This window comes from Natator depressus, chromosome 8 (genome assembly GCF_965152275.1).
Source record: "Natator depressus isolate rNatDep1 chromosome 8, rNatDep2.hap1, whole genome shotgun sequence".
Lineage (NCBI taxonomy): Eukaryota > Metazoa > Chordata > Testudines > Cheloniidae > Natator > Natator depressus.
This window is the reverse complement of record NC_134241.1, coordinates 96,704,157-96,716,922: the sequence shown is the minus strand read 5'-3', so window position 1 is coordinate 96,716,922 and position 12,766 is coordinate 96,704,157. Positions and strand designations below refer to the sequence as shown.

At 36.4% G+C, this 12,766-nt stretch overlaps 1 protein-coding gene across 1 annotated transcript in view; it reads right to left on the bottom strand.

Annotated features, from left to right (window-relative positions):
• Window positions 1–3,605: 3,605 nt before the first annotated feature.
• The window catches only part of EPS15 (epidermal growth factor receptor pathway substrate 15), a 113,761-nt gene continuing 104,600 nt past the window's right edge, over window positions 3,606–12,766 (bottom strand). The window contains exons 24-25 of the mRNA XM_074961753.1: window positions 10,076–10,254; window positions 3,606–5,997 (exon numbers count right to left, since the gene is read on the bottom strand). Of these exons, the coding sequence (XP_074817854.1) occupies window positions 5,851–5,997; window positions 10,076–10,254 (326 nt within the window). The 3' untranslated portion in view covers window positions 3,606–5,850. The remainder of the gene's footprint in view (window positions 5,998–10,075; window positions 10,255–12,766) is intronic.

Below are 12,766 nucleotides of genomic sequence, written 5' to 3'. Positions count from 1 at the left end.
AAATTAGGTACAAGTAATTGTTTCAAATGGATGACAAATCACTTCATTTGTTACTTCATCTACTTGTATAAATTCACCTATTTCTCCCTTAGAATGGTCTCTCTGAAAACAAACTTAAGCTCTCCTCTTCTACCCATGTTGTAAGAGACATGGAAATAGCATGTGAATGAGTCTATGCTTCCTTGTTCTAGTCAGATTGTTCGGTGTGCTTAGGCATGAGTATGATTTAAATTTAAATTTAAATATTTAGTAATGAAACTGTCACTTTGAAATATGTATCTGTTTCAGTGAGGAGGCTCAAACTCTGAGCACTGAATTAGGGTGTCTGGTATTTTAGTCACTGCCTAAAATCTCTGATGAAGAGGACTAGAAAATACATTATTCATATAGTTCAAGATTTAACTTGGAGATAAGAAAAGCCTGGCTATTCAAACAGCGTATATATGTATATGGAGGCATAAAACTACATTACATACATAATTTATCATTTACCCCCAAAACACATTACCAAACTGCGTATTCAGGAATTGCTTCATTCACCACGGAAGTGGAGCCACTTCTAGGATGGAATGCAGTAGCTGTTTAACACCCTACTGTGTACAGCAACACTAGACAATAGCGTAGGCAAAGATTCCAAAAACAATGTATACAATTGAAACAAGGAAATCACAGGTAGTCGTAACTGGTACTTTAGCACTTTTCTTTAAACAGATCTCTACTTGCTTTACAAATGGTGGGTTTTATCACCATTTTACAATTGTGGAAATGAAAATAGTTATTTAAAGTGACTTGGTAACGTCAGTGAGTCAGTGGAAACTGACGATAAACTAAGTCCTCTGCTCTACGCACTTTAAAACACTGCCTGCCTAAGTAGACAGTACAATTATGCAAATTGGAATTTGGCTACAGGTAGGGTCAGCACACTGTATTGTGGTAGAATTTTTCATTACAAGTGGTCAGAGGATATTGGTTTTATGCCTTAGACACAAGAAAGTAACTCCCACAGCACAGACCACACCATGCTTGAACAAAGAGGCCTGATTTTCCTTAGTCTGTAAGATCTGTCAAGACCGTATTCCAAGATGTCATAGCTGCAACAATTTCAACTATGAAAGTAGTTTTTCACTACTTTTGCAAAGTGAAGGCACGGCAAACCAGTTAATTCTTTTACAAAGCACACTTATTGCTATTTTTCTCACTCCCCTGAGCTTGTCAACATTTGGCGGTAGTCACTGAATTGTGAGCATTCCTTGTGCTGATTTTGGGATCCCATGCATCAAAGTTAAATAAGATACCACCTAATCTTGGAAAATTAGGTATTAATAGCTGACTATTACTACTGTTCTCTTGATGCTGAAACAACTTCTCTATAAACAGGAGCATTGCATCTGAAACTCAACTGGCTAGTGACCAATGATTATCCAGGCATTGGATAAGAATTTCTGACCCTTGAGGTCAAAGAAATGCTGTGTTTTTCTTTGAATCTGGTAAACCCTATCAAGTAACCTTGGAGGAAGGAGGTTGGCATTGAAAACTCAATGGTATCAAGCCACGTAAGGTGACTAGCCACTTCCTTCGGTTTTAGTGTATTTCTATACATGTACATATATATATATATATATATATATATATATATATATAGAGAGAGAGAGAGAGAGAGAGAGAGAGAGAGAGAATGTGAGAGAGCACGAGCAAGTGCAATATTTTGGGTGTGGAGGTGGGGTGGACAATTTATAACAACATTAAATAAAGTTATTTTTAACCTAGTTTCTCTGACTGGTTATGGAGAGATGGGCAGAAAACGAGATAAGTAAATCTTAGGGTACTATTTATCATCTGTAGGAGTTTCTGAATAGCAGCACTGTAGGCAAGGCTTGCTCACCAGGGTGGAAGGACAGAAAAAGTTCACTAGTGTGGAGGAATAAAAGGAAGAAAACTAACAGCCTGGTCTGAGTGGACTTCTGTGGAGCTAATAAAAGGTAGATGGCAAGACTTTTAGTTGCCTATAGATACAGTTTGGGCTGTCAGTACTGACTGATTCACGAAGGTTTTTAAGGCCCGGATTTAGTTGGTGGTTGGTCCAGCTTTGAGCAGGGGATTGGACTAGATGACCTCCTGAGGACTCTTCCAACCCTGATACTCTATGATTCATTAAGCTTTGGGGGCAAATAGTCTTGGACTTTGATCTCTACCTCCAGCCCTATTGGAGCAAAAGGGTTGGAGCAAATCTCTAAATGAACAGTATAAGCATGGGCAACTTACTCTAGACTGCTCCTTTCTTGATTGGTGCGCTGCAGACTTCTTCCAACAGCTAGATGGAGCTGGACTAAGTGAGAACTTTAGGTAGAATCCACATTGCAGACATGCCCTCTTGCCTTTGAGTACAGTACAGAGTAGGAACAGAAAACCAGATACTTCATCCATATTAATGAAAGTTAAAAACATGACACAAAAATTCTCCAAGGTCCTTGTATGTTTTGATATCCTCAGTTTGGCAGATCCATGCAAATAAGATGACACGTCTTCTTCCTTTTCCTTTCTCCACTTAGCCATCTCCACTGAGCCACCAGATTTATCATCCGTTTATTTGTCAAATCTTTAGGAGATGCACTCAGGCAGATGGTCATTTTCTATGTCAAGGAAAATATTTTCGCATTTACCTTAAAAGCCACATACCACTTGCAATACCTCTCTTTGTATCTATGTATTACGGTCAGTAGAAAACCACTTAGTCTCTAGTTTCTGGGAGATTAAGAATGGGAAAGGAATGTTCAGCCTTGGTGCAACTCATTTTGTAAGGTCTTTCCTAGGCATGTTAACTGAGCCTGGCTCATTGTCTGGTACTCCGGATCATTTTCATGATAGAAACTGTCATGAGTCCAATTCAAAGAGAAAGCAAAATCCTCTCTCCAGATTTTTTTAGTCCAAGGACCTTTGTGACTTTCACTGGCATCTGGGATGTTTACTTGTATCATATTTATTTTCAGAGTTCTGCCACCAACAAAAAAAGGTTATCAGTGGAGTTGTTTCAACAATTCTTTAACCATTTGATAGTAAATAAAAACTAAAAAAAAACCTAAACAGAAGTGGGTCAAAAACAAAAGTCTGATTATGATTCTGCTGGTCTATATATTCCACTTTCAGTGAGTCTCAGATACAGGTTACAACATTTAGCAGGTGAATGTTCAAGCTTGATCACCTAAAATAGGTTTAGGCACCTAAACTGAAAATCAGGGTGCTTCTAAGCTGCTGAACACCTGCAGCTCCTATTGAGTTCCATAGTGGCTGGGCTTGGTAAGCACCTCAGAAAAACAGAAGTGGCGTGGACTTTGAGGCGCTGATCAATCTCAACCTGCACTGGAGCTCAATAGGTGGTGTACCGCAGCTTTGAAATGCCAGGTTGCTTCTATTTAGGTGCCTAAACATAGATTTAGGAGACTAACTTTAGGTGCCCAAGTTTGAACCTTTGGTCAAAATGTTCAAACTTTCCTTTCACACAATAGATCTGAACAGTTTATATTCTGTCTATAAGGGATTGTACTGTTCATTGCCACCATTTTGAAGAGACAGAGACAATTTACTTACGTATTTAAACTTTATTTCTTCATAATTACAGGCTACTGTTAGAATTTTTAAACAAAAGAAAAAAGTCTATAAATAGAGGCTAACCCCATATGGCCAAGTTTTAAAAAGCTAGTTAAACTTCATAAGTAATGCCATTTAGCTCACAGCAGTGGTTTATTGGTAATCTTCAAATAAAGGTACTGTAGTCAGAGTCAGTAACATGAAATTTAACATCAAATGACTCAAAACTTTAAATTCCACACAGGAAAGCATGAATATATATAATATATACACATAATATTGTATTGGTCCACTGAGTATACATTTTTAACAAAAGATAAGAATCTGTGTAGTCCAGTTAAGCATACAATATGCAAGATTAGTGTACACTTATTACAAAGGTCATACAGATAAATATGGATATTTAATACTTGCATGAGGTTTCTTTAAGATACTTTTTTGAGCGGGTGTTTCAAATGCTCATTTCCCAGTGCAAAAGAAAAGTTGTCCAAGTCAAGTCACCCATTTTCCTGAAAGAATGAAAACTGCCCTCTTCTAAAGCTTTTGCAGCAGCAACCCTAGCTAACTGGAACTCTTTAAACAAACTCAAAGTGTGGCTAATGAGTCATCCCTTGCTTCACACAAGTTTTTTTTTTGTCTTGAAACACTTCTAGTCTCAGGGAGAAATACACCAAATTAAAAAGTGCAAGAAAGAAAATGGATTGTATGCTGCTGCAGTCCAGCTGTACGTGTATAGAGTGAAAGCAGCATCATTGGGAATGACTTAAATGAATCTGACATTCTGCAGAATGGATTACATTTACACAACAGGCAATAAGTTACTTTCATTAACATTTTATCAACCTACTTTGACTCAGTGACCATAAAGAATTATAAATCAGTTTTTTTTTTAATAAGGTGCAACTATCAGTTGGCATTCAATAAATTACATGTAAAGAAAAAGACTGTTGTATAAAGTTAAACTATGCCTTTATGCATCCTACTCTCTTCTCTATCCTACCTCAAATTCAAACTTGTCAAATTGCCAGTTTCGTTGTATATTGGCTCAATTAGCAGTGGGGCTTCCAGAATTTGAGACATTTTGACCAGCAGTAAATTCATGTGAATTATCCATTTAGTTATTCTATGTTACAACAGAAACCCACCCAGAATGTGAGATCTGTCTGCCAATCTCATGACCATGCAAAAAAGCAATTAAGGTTTCAATAAGATACACAATCTTTCCCACTTGCACGCTGAATATTATCAATTAAATTTCAAGTCCAGCAGTAGAACCTTCATTAAAAAGAAAATACATATGTATACATATAAAATAAAGCACTCTACAGTTCCAGCATTACTAAAGTCTGCTCTGAAAAAGTACAAAAGGTTTCAAATAACTGTAACACCCTGGTGGGAAGGGGTCAGTGAGGCAGAGTAATTGCCATTTTCATCTTCTGCTCAATCATAGTTGCTGACAGATTATACTTAAACCATAGTCTCATTGCCTGCATTATAAATGGATTTATTTACAGGTAGGAAATGTGCTTTACTTTCCTGAAACATGTCTTCTGGGAGAGGATAAATGCTAAAATGAGTAGATTATTCAAATCCAAAAATAACTAAAGATGGAATTCAGCAGAAATGTCCACACACCTTTTATACAGTAATATATAGTAAAAGGCTCTAGCTTCTTTATGAGACAGCACACAATCTGTACAGAAGCTAAAATGTTTTTTGTTAACATTTCTTTTTATAAATGACTCAGCCCTGTACAAAAGGGTACAAAATATAGAAATGCACGCATTCCCCTTTATCTTCAGTACTGTGCCCCTTTCACCAAGGAACTTGATTGAGACAATATCTGTTTGTCTCTGAACTTCAGTCTTACAGAATTACAAGTATTCATGAAGATATCTTCATGCATCACCAGAATGACAACCAGTTTCTTTAAGGAGATGAAGTGTGCCTTATCTTTCTGTATTACATAAAGACACTTTGGTGTCCTGGGTTTACAGAATAAAAACAACAGGCTAAAAGCTCAAGGAGAATGCACATGGGAGCAGCACTCTATTAGTTGTCTGCTAAGCTTAAAGAAGAAATTTAGGAACCTTACAAATCAGAATGGGACAAAAATATAAAGGTGAATATTCAATCACACTTGCAGGAATTTAAAACCTTTCGTACTTCCCTGTTCATAGGTGGCTTCTGATTAACATTTTAAATAGGTTAAGTATTCAGGAAAAGGGACAAAACAGTTGACATAAGACATGGTTATTCTAATCTTCATGCTTCTGATATTTCAGATTTACTGAGTGCAATAGCCAGCTCCAAGTCTTCTTGCTCTTGTTGTTTTAATCTTGCAAGTCTCTCTTTTTCTTCTCTCTCACTTTCCCTCTTAGCCCATTCAATCATGTCTTCTTCAGTAGGATACTGCAATTTTAAAAAGATAAACATATCTGGACTTACTCAGAATGTAACTGCACGATTCAAGTCTCAGAATTTGAGGGCATTGTTCCAAAATATGATATGGATTTATTGTAGTTTTAGAATTTGCCTCTGTGCTGAAAAATGTGTTTTAAGAGTAACCTGGTACAATTTCATTTGTAGTTTAAATAAGAATTGCACTAAACACAGTCCTGAAGATTAACTGTTTGATGAAAAATACCACCTGTTCAATTACCACCAATTAACTCTAGTTTAAAGGTACAATCTGGCAATTTGCTGAACACACTGACCTATGCAAAGTACTCAAGCACATGCTTAACTTTAAGCACATGAGCAACCCTACTGAACAAAACTGAGTCCTAAATTTGGACATAAACAATGCTACTGCGGCAATCACTACAAACTATTTTTATACAATAAATCTTATATAATTTGAATCAGATGCGAACAAATTGGTAGTCCCTCAATACTGCAGAATACATCTGGCACTGTGGGACAACTAGCTTTACCCTCATTTAACAGTGTGGTGCTCTTTTAAAGATATTTTTCTCAGTGGCAGTGACTGCAGAATGAACTGAGCAGATAGCGTCATCAAAAAATGCTTCTGCAGAGGAGTACTGTACTAGCCAAATGCTTCTGGAGCTGCTAACCTGGCCTGAAATGAAAAAAGGGGACTAGAGTACAAGATAAAGGTGTATGCACATGTATGTATGCATGCATGCAAACAGAACATGAAGTGAGATGCTCTAATATCACAGTAGTGTGATGTCATGATCGCGAATAGGCAGGGCCGGCTCTAGGTTTTTTGCCACCCCAAGCAAAGAATTTGCCTCCCCAAGCTCCAAGAGCGCAACTGCCCAAGCCAAAAAAGAGGTGGCCGGAACGCTGCCCCTGGAATTGAGCCGCCCCAAGCACATGCTTGCTTTGCTGGTGCCTAGAGCTGGTCCTGCGGATAGGAACAGGAAGTAAGTATCTTAAATACAGTACAAGAATTAATGCCAAACATGCTTCTATTTAGCATGCAGAGAATGCAATATCATTTACATAAAGCCACAATATTTGTGTGTGTGTGTGTTATGGCTATTTTAATCAACAAGCTAATTTCTCTATTAGCTGCTGTTTCTAAACTTGAGATTTTTGTGAACACAATTTGAGAAATGTCTTGATTCCTTTCTGTACCCCATACTCAAAAAGATCCCAGAAATTAAAGGAAACCATTCCTCGTTCTCTTTTCCGCCTCCCCCCACCAAAGTTTGCATCCTAGCCCTTCTAGGAAATAATTTGAGCAAGAGCAGCATTTTAGAGATTGCCATGGCCATGAACAGAATACACCAAGCAGCCAGGGTGGATTTAATTCAAATCAAATCGATTTAAATCATGATTCAAATCACTAGTCAGGAAGACTTGATTTAATCATGGATTTCTACATAAAAAAGTGCATTCTTGTTGATTGTTATAACCTTAATACATATTCTTCACAACTCAGAGACAGATGTAGGTTTCATTTTTAGAAGGTACATACTATATATTAAGTGATTTATTTTGAAAACTTTTCAGATTAGTTTTACAGGTATATCAGGAAATGAATGATTGTTTGGTTATTTCATTTACCAAAGGTAATAGAAGCAGATATTTATGAAGTCAATGGGAGGTGAACTATCTCCAATTCAACAGGTTAATCATTAATATTTGGAGGATTTTCTTGCCATGCTGTATTAGGAGAATATCACCAGACAGACATTTAAATTGTTTTATTTAACTAAAAACAACAACAACGTTGTATTCTGGATTTTTTTCTTCAACAGCAAACATATAATATTTTAACAAAACAAGCATATAAATTTCTGAATTTAGTTAAACATTCAAGTTTTTTAAAATCACGTTTGTTTTTGTTAAAATTGTTTTTAACTAAAATAGTTAATGAAATATTTAAAAAACAAAAATTAAATAGACTATGTCAGCCAGGTCAACATGAGAAACTTAAAATATTGGCTTCTGCAGCTAACTCAGTCGTCTTCACCTTCATTTTCCTGTTTGTTCATAATCTGGAAAAGAAAAACAAGCTTTCCTGCTTTTTCAGGTCCCAAACAATTTCTCAATTTGGAATTAATTAGTCCAAAGGAAGAAAATATTCTTTCTACACAGTCAGAAAAAGCTACTGCTGTTAAAAGTGAGATTAGCACTTCAATAATCTCTGTATCCAAGTGCTTAAGTGACTTCCACCAGTTCACTGGTGTGACTTTCTTGAAATCATCATCAACAAACATATTTCTTGAATAGTTCTTATTCCCAAACTGAGTCCCTTTTACGGCCTGCTGCCATTATAGGTTTTTCCTTCTAGTGAGAGAATGGTATGGTAGATCTCAAATCAATGAAGGCTACACTCAGAAAGACCTCAACACTTCTGGAATATGCTGCTCAAACAGTTTCACTTTTGTTTCTACTGCCTGTCCCTCCATTCTCACATTTATCTCCAGACTTCTTCTCCTTGTTCAGATCTATTCCGCCACCAACAATCTTCTATTCACTGAACTTTTTGAAACTTTGCACTTTTAGAGAGGTAAGGGATTGACTCCGTGTACACAAATTTGCAGAGGGACAATAGGGCTGAGGTCTGTTATTTCTCATCTCTATATATTTATTTATTTAAAAACATTTTTGCTGTTAACAAGCATGTTATCTCTGGAGACACAAATCCACAGTTTGAGAACTGCAAAACTAAGCATCTCTGATGGTATCTTCTAGACTGAGCATTGAGACCCATTGGGTACATAAAAAGATTAACCTAAATATTCTATACAGAAGCCCCTGGAACCCCAGAAGATTGGGTCCCTAATCTATTAACTATCGGAACTCATTTACAAAACTTTTCTTAAACATTACATGAATATATTGTCTCATACTATAGAATTAGAATTTATAATCCCTATTCCATGATGAGATATCTTTGAGCTATAATGTATCTTAATTAAAACTCTTTAGATAGGTTTTTTCCCTCAAAAATCTAATTTTTATAAAAAAAATCAGATATAAATTTTTTAATTTTTTTTTTAAATCATTGATTTTTATCTGCCCTGCAAGCAGCACAACCCAAATTAACATCACCACAACCTGTCAATTTAAAAACTGGAACAGTGTTTACGCAAGTCAAGTATACAATTTACTAGGACTAACTAAAGACAGCAAAAGTAACCTGACTAGGTTAGTGTAAGTACATCTTGCTATCAGTATATGTAAATCCACTCTAAAAGGTATGAAGGCTGGAAAAGAAGGAAAGTCTTCCACAATTCTTAATTGCAAAGCACAAAGAAAATAACTTCATATACACAGAAGCATGCTCAAACCTTTAGGTTTGCTCTTAATGCTTGGGATTTATGTGAAATGGATTCCTGGTTATAAAGAAATACTTGCGACTTTTTAATTGTATTGTATTGTATTTGTGCCTTGAATTTACTAACCATTCAAAACTCACTCAAATACAATTTATATTTTTATAAACACCAATCTTATATATTTATCTATTGTGAAATATTGAGATTGTGACCAAGCATTTTAGAGATAGCTCAGAGAAAATGTTAACAGAACCTTTCTTTTATTTTTAAATTGTGTAATGATAGCATTATGCCATATGATTCAAACTTGTGAATATTTAAATGGCTGTCAACTAGAACACTTAGGCAATATACATAAATTATCTGATGACTACTTTATAAAAGCCAGGAAACCTTCAGGGAAAACCTTAACACAGTTATGCAATCAATATGACCTGAACAATACCAACAATAGTCTACATTGTTTCATTTTTATCTTAATGAATGGATTATACCAGCCTTAATTATAAGCTTCATGTATTAAGATACCTTATGCAGGTAACAGCTCTAAAAATATTGAGCCTTTTAAAAGTTAATTATAGCCCTTAAGAAAAAGGATTATGGAGTTTCGTGGACAAGTTTTAGTAATTTTAAAATAAATCTGAAGGTTTTACTATGATTGAATCATTCCAGTAAGTTTTATTAAATGCTGCCTCACCTCAAGAAACAAATATATAAAAGAACCTACTTACAGCACTGAAGTTTGCAAAATTGCTGGTGTCTGTCTCTTTACCAATATTGCTGGGAGCAAATGGGTCACAAAATAGATCATCATCTTGTTCTTTGGGAATGTCACAGCCTGGGAATGGCTGAAATGGATCGTTCAGTTTAAAGGAATCTGAAGAATCCAGTTTGTTGATAAGTCTTTTCCCTGGATCAAAGATAATCTAAGTCAACTCAAGAGACCACAAAGATAGCAGAAAGCGTACACTAAGCAAAAAACAAACAAAACAAGAAAACAAGAACTACTTGGATCACATCCTATACTCATGTTAATCAGCTCTGCCAGTTTACAATAGCCAAAGATCTGAGTCTGACATTTACTTCATAATCAGATATGGAATAGCCTACAAGTGGATTCAAGATTTATGCATACTGTCCATGTATTAATTATATACCACCACCCTGGGAAAGAACCCTTAAAAAAAGGTTAAAACAATTTCCCCCCTCCTATAGCCAGCATAGTTTTGGTGTTGTCCCCCCAACCACTCACCAATTATCCATGGAACTCTAGTGAGATTCCTTTTATTATTTTATGGATAAAATTAACTACTTGTACATCAAGGCAAAAGACATTTTACTGTGCTCTGCAGAGTTCTGATGTTCTTTTGATTTCGCTGCCATCTGCAACTTCTCAGATTTTCACAAACAATATGAAGGATGGTAACAAGCATTCAGATGCTAAGTGCTAACCCTGTCTTCTTGATTCTTGCCTAAATGGCAGCCAACATACCAGAATCAGATCTGTCTCTCACCTATCTTGTTCTTTTCTCATCTTACTCAGTCAGCTCTCAATATTTTTGAGGACACTGACCCAGGTCTTCCAAGAACATCCATCCCATCTTTAAATTTCCTTTTCTGTATACGTAATCAGTTAATAGTGGTAGCAATGTGATTCTAACACCTTTAATCTTTCAGCTGCGATGCATTTTAGTTGGGGAATCCTTCTGTCCTGCAGCTGATTTTTGACACAGGCAAGGGCCAACTTAGTTACTCCATTTAGAATTTCCTATTGACCTGTTTACTAGGACCATTTTAGATTAGTTTAAATCTATATGTTTGTTCATATTCAGTTTATTGGGAATCATTTCTGCAAGTCAGTCTCACATACTTCCATAATCCTCAGGGGATTGCATTATAGTAACTATTTGACTTGTTTTATATAAATTCATTGGGGAATATGTAATGGTTTACATTGTCTTATGTTATGTACCTAGGCTACTTCCCAAAAAATATTTTGGTGCCCACATCACTATCTAAAAAATGCAAATTCCTTGAGTTTTCTTAAATTAACACAGGAAAAACAGCCGCAAATGACATCTGTGTAAATTTATTTGTGCCAAAGAGAAATAAAATACTTGCAAGAACTTTGAGTACACAAAAGTCTCATTTCAAAGGCAAAAATATTCCTTTTCTAAAGTATCATGAGTCCCAGTATCTCTCTGATAGGTATGATTTATCTGTATCCAGAGAAGAAGTGAATTTCATTAGATGCAAGGAAATCACTCCAGCACTCCCTCCATAGTTCAGTAGAGAATTTTAACAAGGATGTACTGAAAGCCTTCTTTAAGCACTTCTTCCTTCTGAGCCAACCCCAAATGTTGTTGCTCCTTTTTATTAATTTTTTGTAATTAAAGTAGATACAAGCAAAAAGCGGCTAAAAAGGCAGTTGCTAAGGCAAGAATGGAGGCTGAAGAGGAATTATACATAAAGCTGAAGGAAGGTGGCAGGAAATTGTTTTTTGCGGTGGCAAAAATGAGGAACAAGGAAACACAAGATATGAAGAAATCTTTGTATGTGAAGGATGGAAACTGCATGGTGACTAACCCTAATGAGGTGGTAAAGATATAGAAAAAAATATTTCCAAAGGCTGTTATATGAGAAGAGAGCATTGCAAGTGCAAGCACTGCTGACAATTATGGGGAAGCCTCAAAAGGTATTGATCTCCACAGAGGAGGCAGAAGGAGGATTGAATTAGACAATAATAAAGCAGCTGATATATGCCATCACGTGCCAGCAATGCCCCTCTGCCATGTACATTGGTCAAACTGGACAGTCTCTACGTAAAAGAATAAATGGACACAAATCAGATGTCAAGAATTATAACATTCATAAACCAGTCGGAGAACACTTCAATCTCTCTGGTCACACAATCAGAGACATGAAGGTCGCTATCTTACAACAAAAAAACTTCAAATCCAGAGTCCAGCGAGAAACTGCTGAATTGGAATTCATTTGCAAATTGGATACTGTTAATTTAGGCTTAAATAGAGACTGGGAGTGGCTAAGTCATTATGCAAGGTAGCCTATTTCCCCTTGTTTTTTCCTAACCCCCCCCACAACGTTCTGGTTAAACTTGGATTTATGCTGGAAGTGGCCCACCTTGATTGTCATGCACATTGTGGGGAGAGTGGTCAGTTTGGATGAGCTATTGCCAGCAGGAGAGTGAGTTTGTGTGTGTGTGTGGGGTGGGGAGTGAGAAAACCTGGATTTGTGCTGGAAAGTGCCCACCTTGATTATCATGCACATTGTAGGGAGAGTGGTCACTTTGGATGAGCTATTACCAGCAGGAGAGTGAGTTTGTGTGTGTATGGGGGTGGGGGAGTGAGAAAACCTGTATTTGTGCTGGAAATGGCCCACCTTGATTTTCATGCAGGTTGTAA